The sequence below is a fragment of the Naumovozyma castellii genome, chromosome 8 (genome assembly GCF_000237345.1).
Source record: "Naumovozyma castellii chromosome 8, complete genome".
Classification (NCBI taxonomy): Eukaryota; Fungi; Ascomycota; class Saccharomycetes; order Saccharomycetales; family Saccharomycetaceae; genus Naumovozyma; species Naumovozyma castellii.
In genome coordinates, this window is record NC_016498.1 from 381613 (window position 1) to 393564 (window position 11952).

An 11952-nucleotide genomic window follows, 5' to 3' on the forward strand; every position below is an offset into this window, starting at 1 on the left:
AAGATAAAACAAAACATATACCAATGTGTTTGCCAAATTGATAATTCTTGTGCAGAATGTGGTTTGAACGTGGTTTAAATGTGGTTAGAATGTGGTTAGAATGTGGTTTAAATGTTGTGTGAATGTGAACTATGTGTATCGTTTATTTGGATTGAAGTTATTTTTGTAGCCTATGAACTGTCATCCGGCAGTGTGCGTCCCATTTATATCTATAAATTGCAAACTAATCCTAAATCTTATTTTCACCTTATTCTTTATCAACTTATCATCATGGCCACAAATAACAATATTCAACTAAATGCAATTAACACCGTCCCATTATCTTCTAATAACGTTAATTCAGAGCATGGTAGCGCTCGCTTAGACCTCTTCACAAATGAAGCTGGAGATCCGTCATCAGGAAATGTTAATTCAAATATTCCATCTCAACCAGATTTGAGCATTCCAAGATTTATTTCCAATCAAGGCCCATCCGACTTGAATTCAATTGACATCGAGCAATTTAAGCTGTTCCAACAGTTTCAACAATTTTTAAAACTAACCAACAATCCTCAATCTCAAAACTCATCGACTCCAAGCTCACCAACACCAGAAATTTTCAACTTACCACAACAAATTCCAATAGAACCAAAAATACAAACTCCATCACCTCCACCAATTATTATGAATCCAAACTCTCAACCATCATCATTAACATCAATCACTATCAATTTAACCAAGGTTAAATCACCAGATGAATTCAACTTATGGATTATTCATTTTATTAAATTTTTAAATGGACGTCTTTTAACTGACGTGATTCCAGATGAATTCGGTACCGCTAAAAGATTATGTACAAATCAGGAAAAGAAATTTATTACATACATTTTTAAACAACATGTACCTTATGATCATTATCCATCATGGATGAAGATTGCATTGCAAGATCCGCATCTATAAATATTTGACGTTATTTTACGAGCATTAATGTAACATTTGAAACGGCAGAAAAAATCTATGCTGAAATTAACTCGTTGTCTTATAATGGTACATCTGATCCAATTTTATTTTCCATCAAAGTACAAAAATTACTATCAAAGGCTGTCAAATTTGGAATAAATGTCCCAGAACAAATTATCTGCGAAAACATTGTTAAAAAATTACCATACGAGTATAAACCAATTCAGGATCAATACTTGTTAAACCATGATCATATCGAATTGTCATCAATCCTTACCTCCATAGGAAAAATTCATAATAAAAGGGTAAGACAAGATACCACATCAACAGTAACTCCAACAACTAACACCCATCACTATTCTAATCATCAACCAACATCAAATCACAGACAAAACAATCAATATAACAGAAAACCACATCCATCATACAACAACTACCACCATCAACAGTCAAACAAACCATCATTCAAATTTAAAAACTTTACCAATCATAAACCTAACACTGCATCAGCTGATCATACCAAAAAACACGCTAACGCAATCACAGTACAAGAAGGTCAACAAGTAACTGAACCTTCCGCAAATGAGGAAGCCTCAACATCACCATCACCACCATTCAATTCTCCGGACAAACAACAATTATCAGAAGATCCACCACAATCCCATATACACACACTTAGGCAAATCCAAATTTAATCGAGACGATTACATTGCTCTTGACACAGCTGCTGACATCACTGTATTACAGAACTCATCACGCTTATTATTCAAGCATTTTAATCCATCTCACAAAGCATGTGCGGCAGACGATAGAGAGCTTGATGTAACTGCTTCGGGAAATTTTTTTCTGAAGTTCCCAACTTTTTCTCATTATTTCGATGCTGTCGTTGCACCTGCCCTAAAAATGGACTTACTTTCATTAGACCAACTTGATAAAGCAGGTAATGCAAGCCGACCTTATAAACCACCAGCTGATTGACTCCAACCACAACCACCTTTGTCCCATTATACGTCATGGAAATAACTGGTGGATTCCAATATCATACCTTTCCAAACATATACATGTTAACCAAATCAGAGTAAAATTACTTCTGTTAACCGGATAATGAAGCGATGATGAGCGTTAGCGGCTGCTGTATATTTAGCATTGTCATCTTTATGTGACTTAACCTTCACAAATGATATTTTCGGTGTGAGCTGGTTCCTTTAGATTCATCAGTCTCTAATATGCACCTAATCATGGAATAATTTGCTTCAAACATCGTAATAGTTTATGTAGATAAAGGGAATGTATACTCTTGATACAATATTATTTGGAGACGACAGACACTAATGAAACCTTTGGTCATATAACACTGTTGAAATTAGCAGCCAGTAGCAACTTATTTTGGCTTCTTATGATGTAAGAGTATGGTAAAAAAATAGAATATCGTTTTGTATTTGGAAACTTGGTTTAGAGAATCACCATGTACCTTAATAGGTGACAATGGAAGGAAGTGTGAAACTCTATGATACCACCCGACCGGGTTCACTCAGCTAATCGTTTCCTCTTTTAGGATTCATCACCTCAGATCTTGTGTTAGACTCTGCACAGGTAAACACCGATTAAACGCTACCATGCTGGAAACAGGGATGATCGACTAGTGATCCGGCTTAATAAGTGAATGGTATCTATTCAGTTGCTATGAAGCGACTGATTTCCTCACCCATTTATGAGGGATGAATAGAATATAGATAATATAGAACTATATAATTGTTCGAGAACGTCTTCTCTTATATATAAAATTTCCATAGCATATCGCATTGTACGAAATGACTACTTGTCAGTCTATTAATCCTTTCAACAAGGGAAAGTTACTTATGGCTAAGGTAATTACTGGTACACCCCCCCTGTCCTACTTAATGTTCTAAACAGTTCCTTTTTTTTGCTGTTCGTACTGAATTTAGATTGGCAGTGTAATAATTAATTAACAGGACTTGACGATGCGGATGAAGATGAAAACCCTTAAACTCAAACTTCGCATTTACACAATACCTAAAAAGTTTCAAGAGGTATAGGGACACAAGATGACGGAGAGATTAACGTTTTTACCACCTGAACCAATAAAGATCCTAAATGAGCCCAGAGATGAGAGCGATGAGGAACTAGAGACCACGCATAACAGCGCCTCTCAGACTACACAAGCTAATAAAAGATTAAAATTCAGTAGTGTGAAAGTGAGTGACTGTACCATAGTCACGGGAGACAATGGAGACAGGTTTGCAGTATGGAAGATTACTGTTTTCGTGGCGTCGAGGTACGGGCCCAATCCACCCACTTCATCTTCGCCTACAAATATACCTATTGGATCTCCTCAGATCCAGACATACAAGCGATACTCAGATTTCGTTGCGTTCAGGAACAGTATAATGAACAAGCTGGGGGACCGAATGGAAATACCTAGTCTGCCCCCGGGGGTTCCCTGGTACGACAGTTGGAAGTACCAGGACGTTAATTTCGACAAGAAATGGTTGGCCAAGAGACGTCGGGGACTAGAACGGTTCCTGGAACAGGTTCTACTGGATCGCGAGCTGGTGTTACTGGCCAAGAACGAGATCAGGACGTTTTTGGGTTTATAACAACACTGTTGAAGCATCTTTTGACTAGACTTATGAAATCTTAGTAAGCCTTTAGTTGGGTGCGCGAAGACACTTTGGGCGAGAATTTCCAGCTGAGCTAATACGATGCGATTTCGAAGCTGACAGAACAGTGCAAGCCAGACGTTGTGATTACTCATATGGCACATATCCGTAGATCTCCGTTTTCTCGACAGATGTATAAATACCCAGCCATCGATTCATGTGGATGAGAGTGTGGTTTACAGTTTCTTTTTCTCCTTCATAATGAACATCATCATCAAACAACAAGGGTTACTCAAAACACCTCTATCGCTACAGAAAAACAACACTTTCAAACTACTACTAAACAGAATGGTTCATCACAAAGTCACTATTATTGGCTCAGGTCCAGCTGCTCACACCGCAGCCATCTACTTGGCCAGGGCCGAGATCAAACCAACATTATACGAAGGTATGATGGCTAATGGTATTGCTGCAGGTGGTCAGTTAACCACCACTACTGAGATTGAAAATTTCCCTGGTTTCCCAGATGGATTAACAGGGTCTGAGTTAATGGATAGAATGAGAGCACAATCTGAAAAATTTGGTACTGAAATAATTACAGAGACCATTTCCAAAGTGGATTTATCTTCTAGACCGTTCAAGATATGGACTGAATTCAATGAGGATGAAGAACCTATTACAACAGACGCTATCGTCTTGTCCACAGGTGCTTCTGCTAAGAGATTGCATTTGCCCGGTGAAGAAACTTATTGGCAAAAGGGGATTTCTGCCTGTGCCGTTTGTGACGGTGCTGTGCCCATCTTTAGAAATAAACCATTAGCTGTTATCGGGGGTGGTGATTCTGCCTGTGAAGAAGCTCAATTTTTAACGAAATATGGGTCTAAAGTTTATTTAATCGTGAGGAAGGATCATCTACGTGCGTCTACCATCATGCAAAGACGTGCTGAAAAGAATGAAAAGATTGAAATAGTTTACAATACAGTCACTTTAGAAGCTAAGGGTAATGAGAAACTATTGAATGGCCTAAGAGTTAAGAATGTTAAGACCAATGAAGAATCTGACTTAGAAGTTAGCGGATTGTTCTATGCCATTGGTCATACCCCTGCAACTAAGATCGTGGAGGGTCAAGTGGATCTTGATGAATCTGGATATATTAAGACTGTTCCAGGTTCTTCATTGACTTCAGTTCCAGGTCTCTTTGCTGCTGGTGACGTTCAAGATTCTAGATACAGACAAGCTATCACTTCTGCCGGATCTGGTTGTATGGCTGGTTTGGACGCTGAAAGATACTTGACCGAATTAGAATAGAGGAACATTAATAGATAAAACAATATAAAATAATATAATAATTGCCGGAACTCTTTCATAATAAAATTGTTGTCTTTTAGGAAATATATATATATAGATTTGTAAAACTTGCATCTGTAAGAGGATAATATTACACTATAACATATCATCATCATTATCGTACAGTTATAAAAGATGACATTGAAGATGGGAAGAAAAAAAATTAGCATAAAGCTATATTATTTGTATACAATTCCATTACTTCTTGTTAATCAGCTTTTTCATTCATTACCTTCTTAATAAAAGAAATACATGAGGTTTCAACGTTTCTTCAATTGAAGCGTTCTTACTTGTTCCTCCAATTTCTTGACCTTGGATTGTATTTCTTCCAAATCTCCATTCAATCTGGTTCTTTCATTAACAATATTTTGTTCCCATTGTCTAAATCTTTGCTCTTCAGCCTTTACTTGATCTGTGAAATATTTCTTTAATGCGTTTTCTTCTTCTTTATATTTAGGATTATGTGACAATTTTCTTGCTGGTGCCTTAACTGGTAATGAAGGATCATCATTATCACCAGTGGCTGAACCACCTTCTAATCTTAATTTTCTATAGGTCTCGTAATGTAATTGCTCCGTATTGGTAATTAAATCTAATAGATACGTTCTTAACAGTAAACCTCTCAATTTACGGAAATCACAATGTGCATCATTCTCCACTTCTACAAGCCCCCATGGATATTTTCTAGCTACAACATTTGTCCCCTGTCCATTATCATACGTATTCTCAGAACCTATAATGGCAAATGGCATGGATTCAATCAATTGTCTTGCATGTTCCATGGCGACAGCTTCAGTGGAATCCTCTTTAATATCATTGGTCAATGGGGGAGTGAAAATTCTAATCTCTTGTGCTTCTATAACTTGTCTAATCCTTGATTTGAAAGTTTTTAATTCTGGAGCAGTTAGGGTATCAGCTTTAGCAATGATAGGAATCAAATTGGCTCTAGTAGAAAGTCTCTTCATCGTTTCAATATCAATGGGTTTTAAACCATGACCGGTGGGTTTGATGAAATACAAGACAGCATGAACTCTCAAATCAAATTTAACCTTACGGTATGGTTGTTGTTCTTGACGCATATACGAGTCATGTTGATCATCAATGAAGTCCACCAATGGTTGCCAAGCCTTGTTGTTATTGACATTGTCACCAAATCCCGGGGTATCAATGACATTCACTCTCAAAGTGAAATTCTTTTCCTCCAATTCAGCACGAATAATATCCACATCGACGGTCTTCTTCAAGGGAGAAAATCTATTCCTTTGAGGATCAGCATGCTTTAAAGTAGTTTGAAACAAAGTGTTCACGAAAGTTGTCTTACCTAATCCACTTTCACCGGCAACCATCATAGTGAAATAACCGCCCTGTTCGCTTACAATCTTGTAACGTTGGTTAGGCAAATTGGCAATTCCTACAGGAGGAGGCACGGTAGGTGGTTCGGGGGCTGCCACAGGTGGTGTGGCGGTTTTTTTAGTCCTGCTTTTTAGTTCAACCATGTTGGATAATCACTTGAGTCGATAATAGTCGAAAAACGGGATCGGAAACGAGAAAAGCGTAGAATTTGGTGGGATATCAGTAGGAATGTCGATCGATGATTCCTTAAATGCTCCTTTGCGATGTCTTCTTCTGTTAGCTCGAGATAAATCCTGTGTTTACAAATTTGGAGGTTTTCTGATCTGCATTCCAATGAAACTTGTCATCTTTCCCAGATTTTTCAATCATCTTGTACGGAGCTGCTGAATAATCTAACCTATTTTATGACACATTTACCATCATCGTATAGATAAACGGCAGATACAGAGGTTAAAAGCTCTTAGTGAGAGCACATTAGATAGTATGGGGTGCACCAGAAATGTCTTGGAATGGTACAAGAGGAAAACAGGCGTGAAAGTGGCCAACGGAGTGTATATTCGCGAATCTTCAAGCGATTTGATCAGGGGGAATGAATTGCACGTTGACTTGAGTAAGATGGAAGGGTTCTGGGATGAAGAATGTGTTGAATTAATTAGAATACCACAAAAATATTTATTCACTACTAAATCTATTATGGAAATTATGGCAGATAGTTCAGAGTACCCGGCAAATGTAGACTGGAATACCGTTAATGAGGAATTCAAAAGATATTTGAAGTTATTCCTAAACAATCCCAATATGTCGGATCAAATTAATGAAACCATTATTCTAGTTGTTTGTCTCTTTGTTGTTGGTAATTTAAGTAATGTTTTTGAGGTACCATCCAAAATCACCTATTATTTAAAAGCCGTACTTCTAAATGCACACGCAAACACTATAGAGACAAGCATTGATCTGTTCAAAGAATATTACCCTGAAATGGTACCTTCCTCAATAGAGAATGTTCTTGCCACTTGTGATGAGATGAGTGTTACATTCACTGAAAGGTATGGGCCTTCGAAGATGACTAACGTTAGAGAATTGATAGCAGCCATCCGTACTAGATGCATGGACATCCCAGAAGAAATCAGCCCTGAAAGTGATGATTTTATTACAAATGTCACTTTGGTACCACTGATAGATTTTGCCAATCACAGCGCCTTCAATAATTCATATTTTGATATCGATCGTGAAACGAATGATATCTTGTTAATGACGAGGACTACGATCGTTCCAAAAGATGCAAAAGATTTTGAAGTTTTACTTGATTATGGAGAGGGGTCTCGTATCTTCCATTTTGCTGTAACACATGGATTTGTTCCAAGATCGATTCCGGAACCACATAACGAATTCTGGACTTTTCATTTGGAAGATGAATTCTTAAGAATGTTTAAAGTGGGTAATATCAATCTTGAATCATTTTACAAGTTACTTGATATTAAGCCAATAATACATGTAATGAATGTACGGAATGAAATGTCTGAGGAAGTGCTTAGACCAGATCTTGAACACATTCCTGGCTCAATGGTACCATACACTTTCAAACAAAACTGGATGATTATTAATGTGGAACAGGGATTGAGTGAATTGTTAACAGCATTCATGTGTGATTCCAAGAATATTGAAGATTCTGCGTGGGAATATACAGAGAAGTTGTCGGATACACTAAGCTTATCTGCCGAAGACCTCACCTTAAAAAGGTTGAAATGTAAATTAGACCTTGATCATGAACATATCTTACATAAGTCTTATGCTCTAGAGGTCTTAGCTGGTGAATATCACAGTGGTGAGAGGGTAAAACATATTTACTCAAGATTCGAAGAAATGTTCAAGATGTATTGTTATTGGAGGAGTGATAAGATAAAGAAGGCTTTTGCAGCAGGTCTGAAACCCGAAGGGAACAATAGACTCGTCCATTCCATTCTTGAGTATGAAAATAATATTCTCTCCAGTAAAATAGCTTTGGATTTACAATAGAACATTTTCAATGAAGGGCAAGAACGCTGTACGTATTATAGATATCAGAATTCAGCAATTCACACATAACGTTAACAATTATTATTTATTAAAATATTTCTGACGCGACGCGTAAAACAACAATCGGCACAGAAATCATCAATCCATTGCCTGATCAATGACAGAACGTCTTGAACAAACAAGGCACAACTCACCTCTAATTGATGCAAAATGAGAAGCATAATACCAGGCTTTTTTCTTCTTTTTGCACTATTTTCTAAATTTGCTCTGTCAGTCCATTTCTACGTGAATTCAGGTGAAACAAAGTGTTTCTATGAAAACTTGTCTAAAGGGAATCTATTGATTGCCGATTTGGATACCTCCATCGAGAAAAAGGGAATATATGAGGAAGATTCAGATGTTGTTGTTATGGTAACTATTGATGAAACATTTGATAATAATCACCGCGTCCTGAGTCAGAAGAACGCATACACCGGTGACTTTACTTTTACTGCATTGGATTCGGGTGAACATAAAATTTGTGTGAGTCCCTCATATCCACAGGAATTATCAGCGAAGATAAGAGTATTTATTGAGCTAGATATTGGCCATGTAAGCTCTTTAGATAGTCAGAGGAAAGACGATGTAAAATCTACAGTGAATAGAATGAAACAACTGAATCAAAGACTGTTAAATATCCGTCAAGAACAAAGAGAGATTAGAGAAAATGAAGCGATATTTAGAGATCAAAGTGAATCTGTCAATAGCAAGATAATGTCATGGTCGATTTTACAATTTCTAGCTTTAATTGCTGTTTGCTGGTTCCAACTTCGTTACTTAAAGAACTTTTTTATCAAACAAAAAGTTCTGTAAGCCACAACATGCTAGAGGAGCAAAAACGAGCATAAAATTGTATATCAGATCAATCCCTTAGATAATTTATACTTAAATACTTCGAATAAAGTGGCTATATTGCAGTCAACGTGTTAACTTCAATCTTTAATAAGATGAATGTCATATCCGGTTTCACCAGGTCTTTCTAAACCCTCCCTCAAAATCAAACTTGGAATGTCATAATCACCAGAGTTTTGCTTTCTATAATTTATCGGTTTAATACTTCCAATGTTCTTCAAAAGGCACTTCAATTCGTTTGCATAACTTTCAAAAACCTCTTCAGTGGCAGAATCTGTCCCATAGGTTACAAATGCTGGTAAAGGAGTCATTCCAGTACAAAAAAAGACACCATGATTGATTGGAAACAATAAATGGTCAATTGGACCAAGGATACCTCTTGAACTATAATGATCTTTTCTTCCACCAGCAGTTACAATTAACATGGCCTTCTTTCCCTCCAGGGTTCCTTCCCCAAAACGGTCACCATAATGAGTCGGTGTAAACTCTCCAACACCGTACCCAAAATGGCAAACGAGCACTCTTTCTACCCAACCTTTTAAGATGGCAGGCATACCAAACCACCACATGGGGAATTGAAAAATAACTAAATCAGCCCATAACAATTTTTCAATTTCTTCCATTACATCCTTAGTTAATTCTTTATTAACGAAAGCCTCACCTGAGGCACTTCCAATATGCAGTCTCTCACCTTTTTTATGAGTAATAGGGAAATCATCTTCATCAATTTGTGCTTTCCATTTTTGTCCGTACAAATCAGTTACCCTTACCTCATGACCATCTGCTTCAAATTGTCCAATAGTTTCTTTTAATAAGGATCCGTTAAAAGAACGTCTATCTGGGTGTGCAAATACAATAAAAACTTTCATATTGGTTTTCGATAATTATTTCCTCTCTTTGACAAACAGAAAACCAAAAATTAAAATTACAAAAAGAGTGATTGCATTTGAATTTATGGATACTCCCAATGGCAGCTATATATATAGTCTCTGTGGATATTGTAAAAAGTAACTTATATTGCGACATTATATCATTTTTGTTAAAAGATCGGCCGAATATTAATTTCTCGGCCGAAATTTATTTCGGATTGTATGTTTTTTCTCAAATTTAATGAAATTCCAGTGAAACATTCTTAGGGAATAAATTGGGCAACGGAACCTCGACCACCGATTGACCTCTGCGTTACATTCTACCACAGCATTGCATTGGATGCTTAGAAGACAAATGTCCACTACTGTAAAAGCCATAAATTATCCTCAAGAGTTTGTAAAATTCTTGAATGCTTCGCATTCACCATATCATGCAGTGCATAACATCAAGGCTCATTTGAAAGAACATGGGTTTAGTGAATTGAATGAACGTGATGCATGGAACGGGAAGCTTTCTCAGATGGGTAAGTACTTTGTTACAAGGAACAATTCATCAATTATTGCCTTTGCAATTGGTGGTAAATGGTCTCCCGGTAATGCTATAGCCATTACAGGTGCTCACACTGATTCACCCACTTTAAGGATTAAACCATTATCTAAGAGAACTAGTGAAAAATATACCCAAGTTGGTATTGAATGTTATGGAGGAGGGATTTGGCATTCTTGGTTTGATTCAGATTTAGCTATCGCTGGTAGAGTTCTTGTTAGCGATAAGAAAACTGGAAATATCATTTCAAGATTAGTTGATTTGAAGAAACCATTATTGAAAATTCCAACTTTAGCAATTCATCTGGATAGGGAGGTTAATCAAAAATTTGAGTTCAATAAGGAGTCGCAATTGTTACCTGTTGCGGGACTATCGAAAGAGGAAACAAACACTAAAGATAAGGGTTGCGATCATAACGAAAAAATGTCCGAAGAGCAATTTTCATCTATCAAATCTATTATTGAAAGACACCACGAGCGTCTTCTTGAGCTAGTTGCTGAAGAGCTCTCCATTGACTCTGTTGATTCCATTGAAGATTTTGAATTAATTCTTTATGATAATAATCCATCATGTTTAGGAGGATTAGATGACGAATTTGTGTTCTCCGGAAGACTGGATAATCTAACGTCATGCTTCACCTCCATGCATGGGCTATCATTAGCTGCGGATGTAAATATTGAAAATGAATCTGGTATCAGATTAATGGCATGTTTTGATCACGAAGAAATTGGTTCAGCCTCCGCACAAGGTGCTGACTCCAACTTTTTACCTAATATTTTAGAAAGATTAACTTCTTTGAGATGTACTGAAGATGATGTGACTAAACCATTAGCGAAATCGCTTATCCTTGAATCATCCTCAAAATCATTTTTCTTATCCAGTGATGTGGCCCATGCAGTTCATCCAAATTACGCAAGCAAATATGAATCTCAGCATAAGCCATTAATGGGCAAAGGTCCTGTCATCAAGGTAAATGCTAATCAACGTTACATGACGAATTCTCCTGGATTAGTCCTACTTAAAAAAATTGCCGATAAGGCTCAAGTTCCTTTACAATTCTTTGTTGCAGCTAACGATTCTCCATGTGGTAGTACTATTGGTCCAATCTTAGCCTCAAAGACAGGTATCAGAACAGTGGACATAGGTAATCCAATCCTAAGTATGCATTCGATAAGAGAAACTGGTGGTTCAGCCGATATAGAATTGCAAATCAAATTATTCAAAGAATTTTTTGAAAACTATTCTTCCCTTGAAAGTAAGATTATAGTCTAGTGCGTTAATAACACTGAAATGTACTCTTTGCAATTTCAAATTTTTTACAACTGTACACATTTGAATTAAATAATCTAAATATGCAATGCTAGAGTTA

The 11952-nt window shown here is 36.9% G+C and overlaps 7 protein-coding genes across 7 annotated transcripts; 5 read left to right on the forward strand and 2 right to left on the reverse strand.

The window, feature by feature from the left end:
• Nucleotides 1-111: 111 nt before the first annotated feature.
• Nucleotides 112-939, forward strand: NCAS0H01960 (uncharacterized protein; the record flags this gene model as incomplete). Its single annotated transcript, XM_003677806.1, has 1 exon — nucleotides 112-939. One exon carries the CDS (start codon nucleotides 112-114, stop codon nucleotides 937-939), a length of 828 nt encoding a protein of 275 aa, XP_003677854.1.
• Nucleotides 940-3821: 2882 nt separating this feature from the next.
• TRR2 (thioredoxin-disulfide reductase TRR2) lies at nucleotides 3822-4868 on the forward strand (the record flags this gene model as incomplete). The annotated part of the gene is made up of 1 exon (XM_003677807.1): nucleotides 3822-4868. The coding sequence occupies one exon, from the start codon at nucleotides 3822-3824 to the stop codon at nucleotides 4866-4868; it is 1047 nt and encodes a 348-aa protein (XP_003677855.1).
• A 299-nt stretch (nucleotides 4869-5167) lies between these two features.
• Nucleotides 5168-6403, reverse strand: CDC12 (septin CDC12; the record flags this gene model as incomplete). The annotated part of the gene is made up of 1 exon (XM_003677808.1): nucleotides 5168-6403. The coding sequence occupies one exon, from the start codon at nucleotides 6401-6403 to the stop codon at nucleotides 5168-5170; it is 1236 nt and encodes a 411-aa protein (XP_003677856.1).
• A 340-nt stretch (nucleotides 6404-6743) lies between these two features.
• Nucleotides 6744-8276, forward strand: CTM1 (cytochrome c lysine N-methyltransferase; the record flags this gene model as incomplete). The annotated part of the gene is made up of 1 exon (XM_003677809.1): nucleotides 6744-8276. One exon carries the CDS (start codon nucleotides 6744-6746, stop codon nucleotides 8274-8276), a length of 1533 nt encoding a protein of 510 aa, XP_003677857.1.
• Nucleotides 8277-8486: 210 nt separating this feature from the next.
• On the forward strand, nucleotides 8487-9128 carry ERP5 (Erp5p; the record flags this gene model as incomplete). Its single annotated transcript, XM_003677810.1, has 1 exon — nucleotides 8487-9128. The coding sequence occupies one exon, from the start codon at nucleotides 8487-8489 to the stop codon at nucleotides 9126-9128; it is 642 nt and encodes a 213-aa protein (XP_003677858.1).
• Nucleotides 9129-9247: 119 nt separating this feature from the next.
• On the reverse strand, nucleotides 9248-10036 carry NCAS0H02020 (NAD(P)H-dependent oxidoreductase; the record flags this gene model as incomplete). The annotated part of the gene is made up of 1 exon (XM_003677811.1): nucleotides 9248-10036. The coding sequence occupies one exon, from the start codon at nucleotides 10034-10036 to the stop codon at nucleotides 9248-9250; it is 789 nt and encodes a 262-aa protein (XP_003677859.1).
• A 340-nt stretch (nucleotides 10037-10376) lies between these two features.
• APE4 (aspartyl aminopeptidase) lies at nucleotides 10377-11855 on the forward strand (the record flags this gene model as incomplete). The annotated part of the gene is made up of 1 exon (XM_003677812.1): nucleotides 10377-11855. The coding sequence occupies one exon, from the start codon at nucleotides 10377-10379 to the stop codon at nucleotides 11853-11855; it is 1479 nt and encodes a 492-aa protein (XP_003677860.1).
• Between the last annotated feature and the right edge of the window lie 97 nt (nucleotides 11856-11952).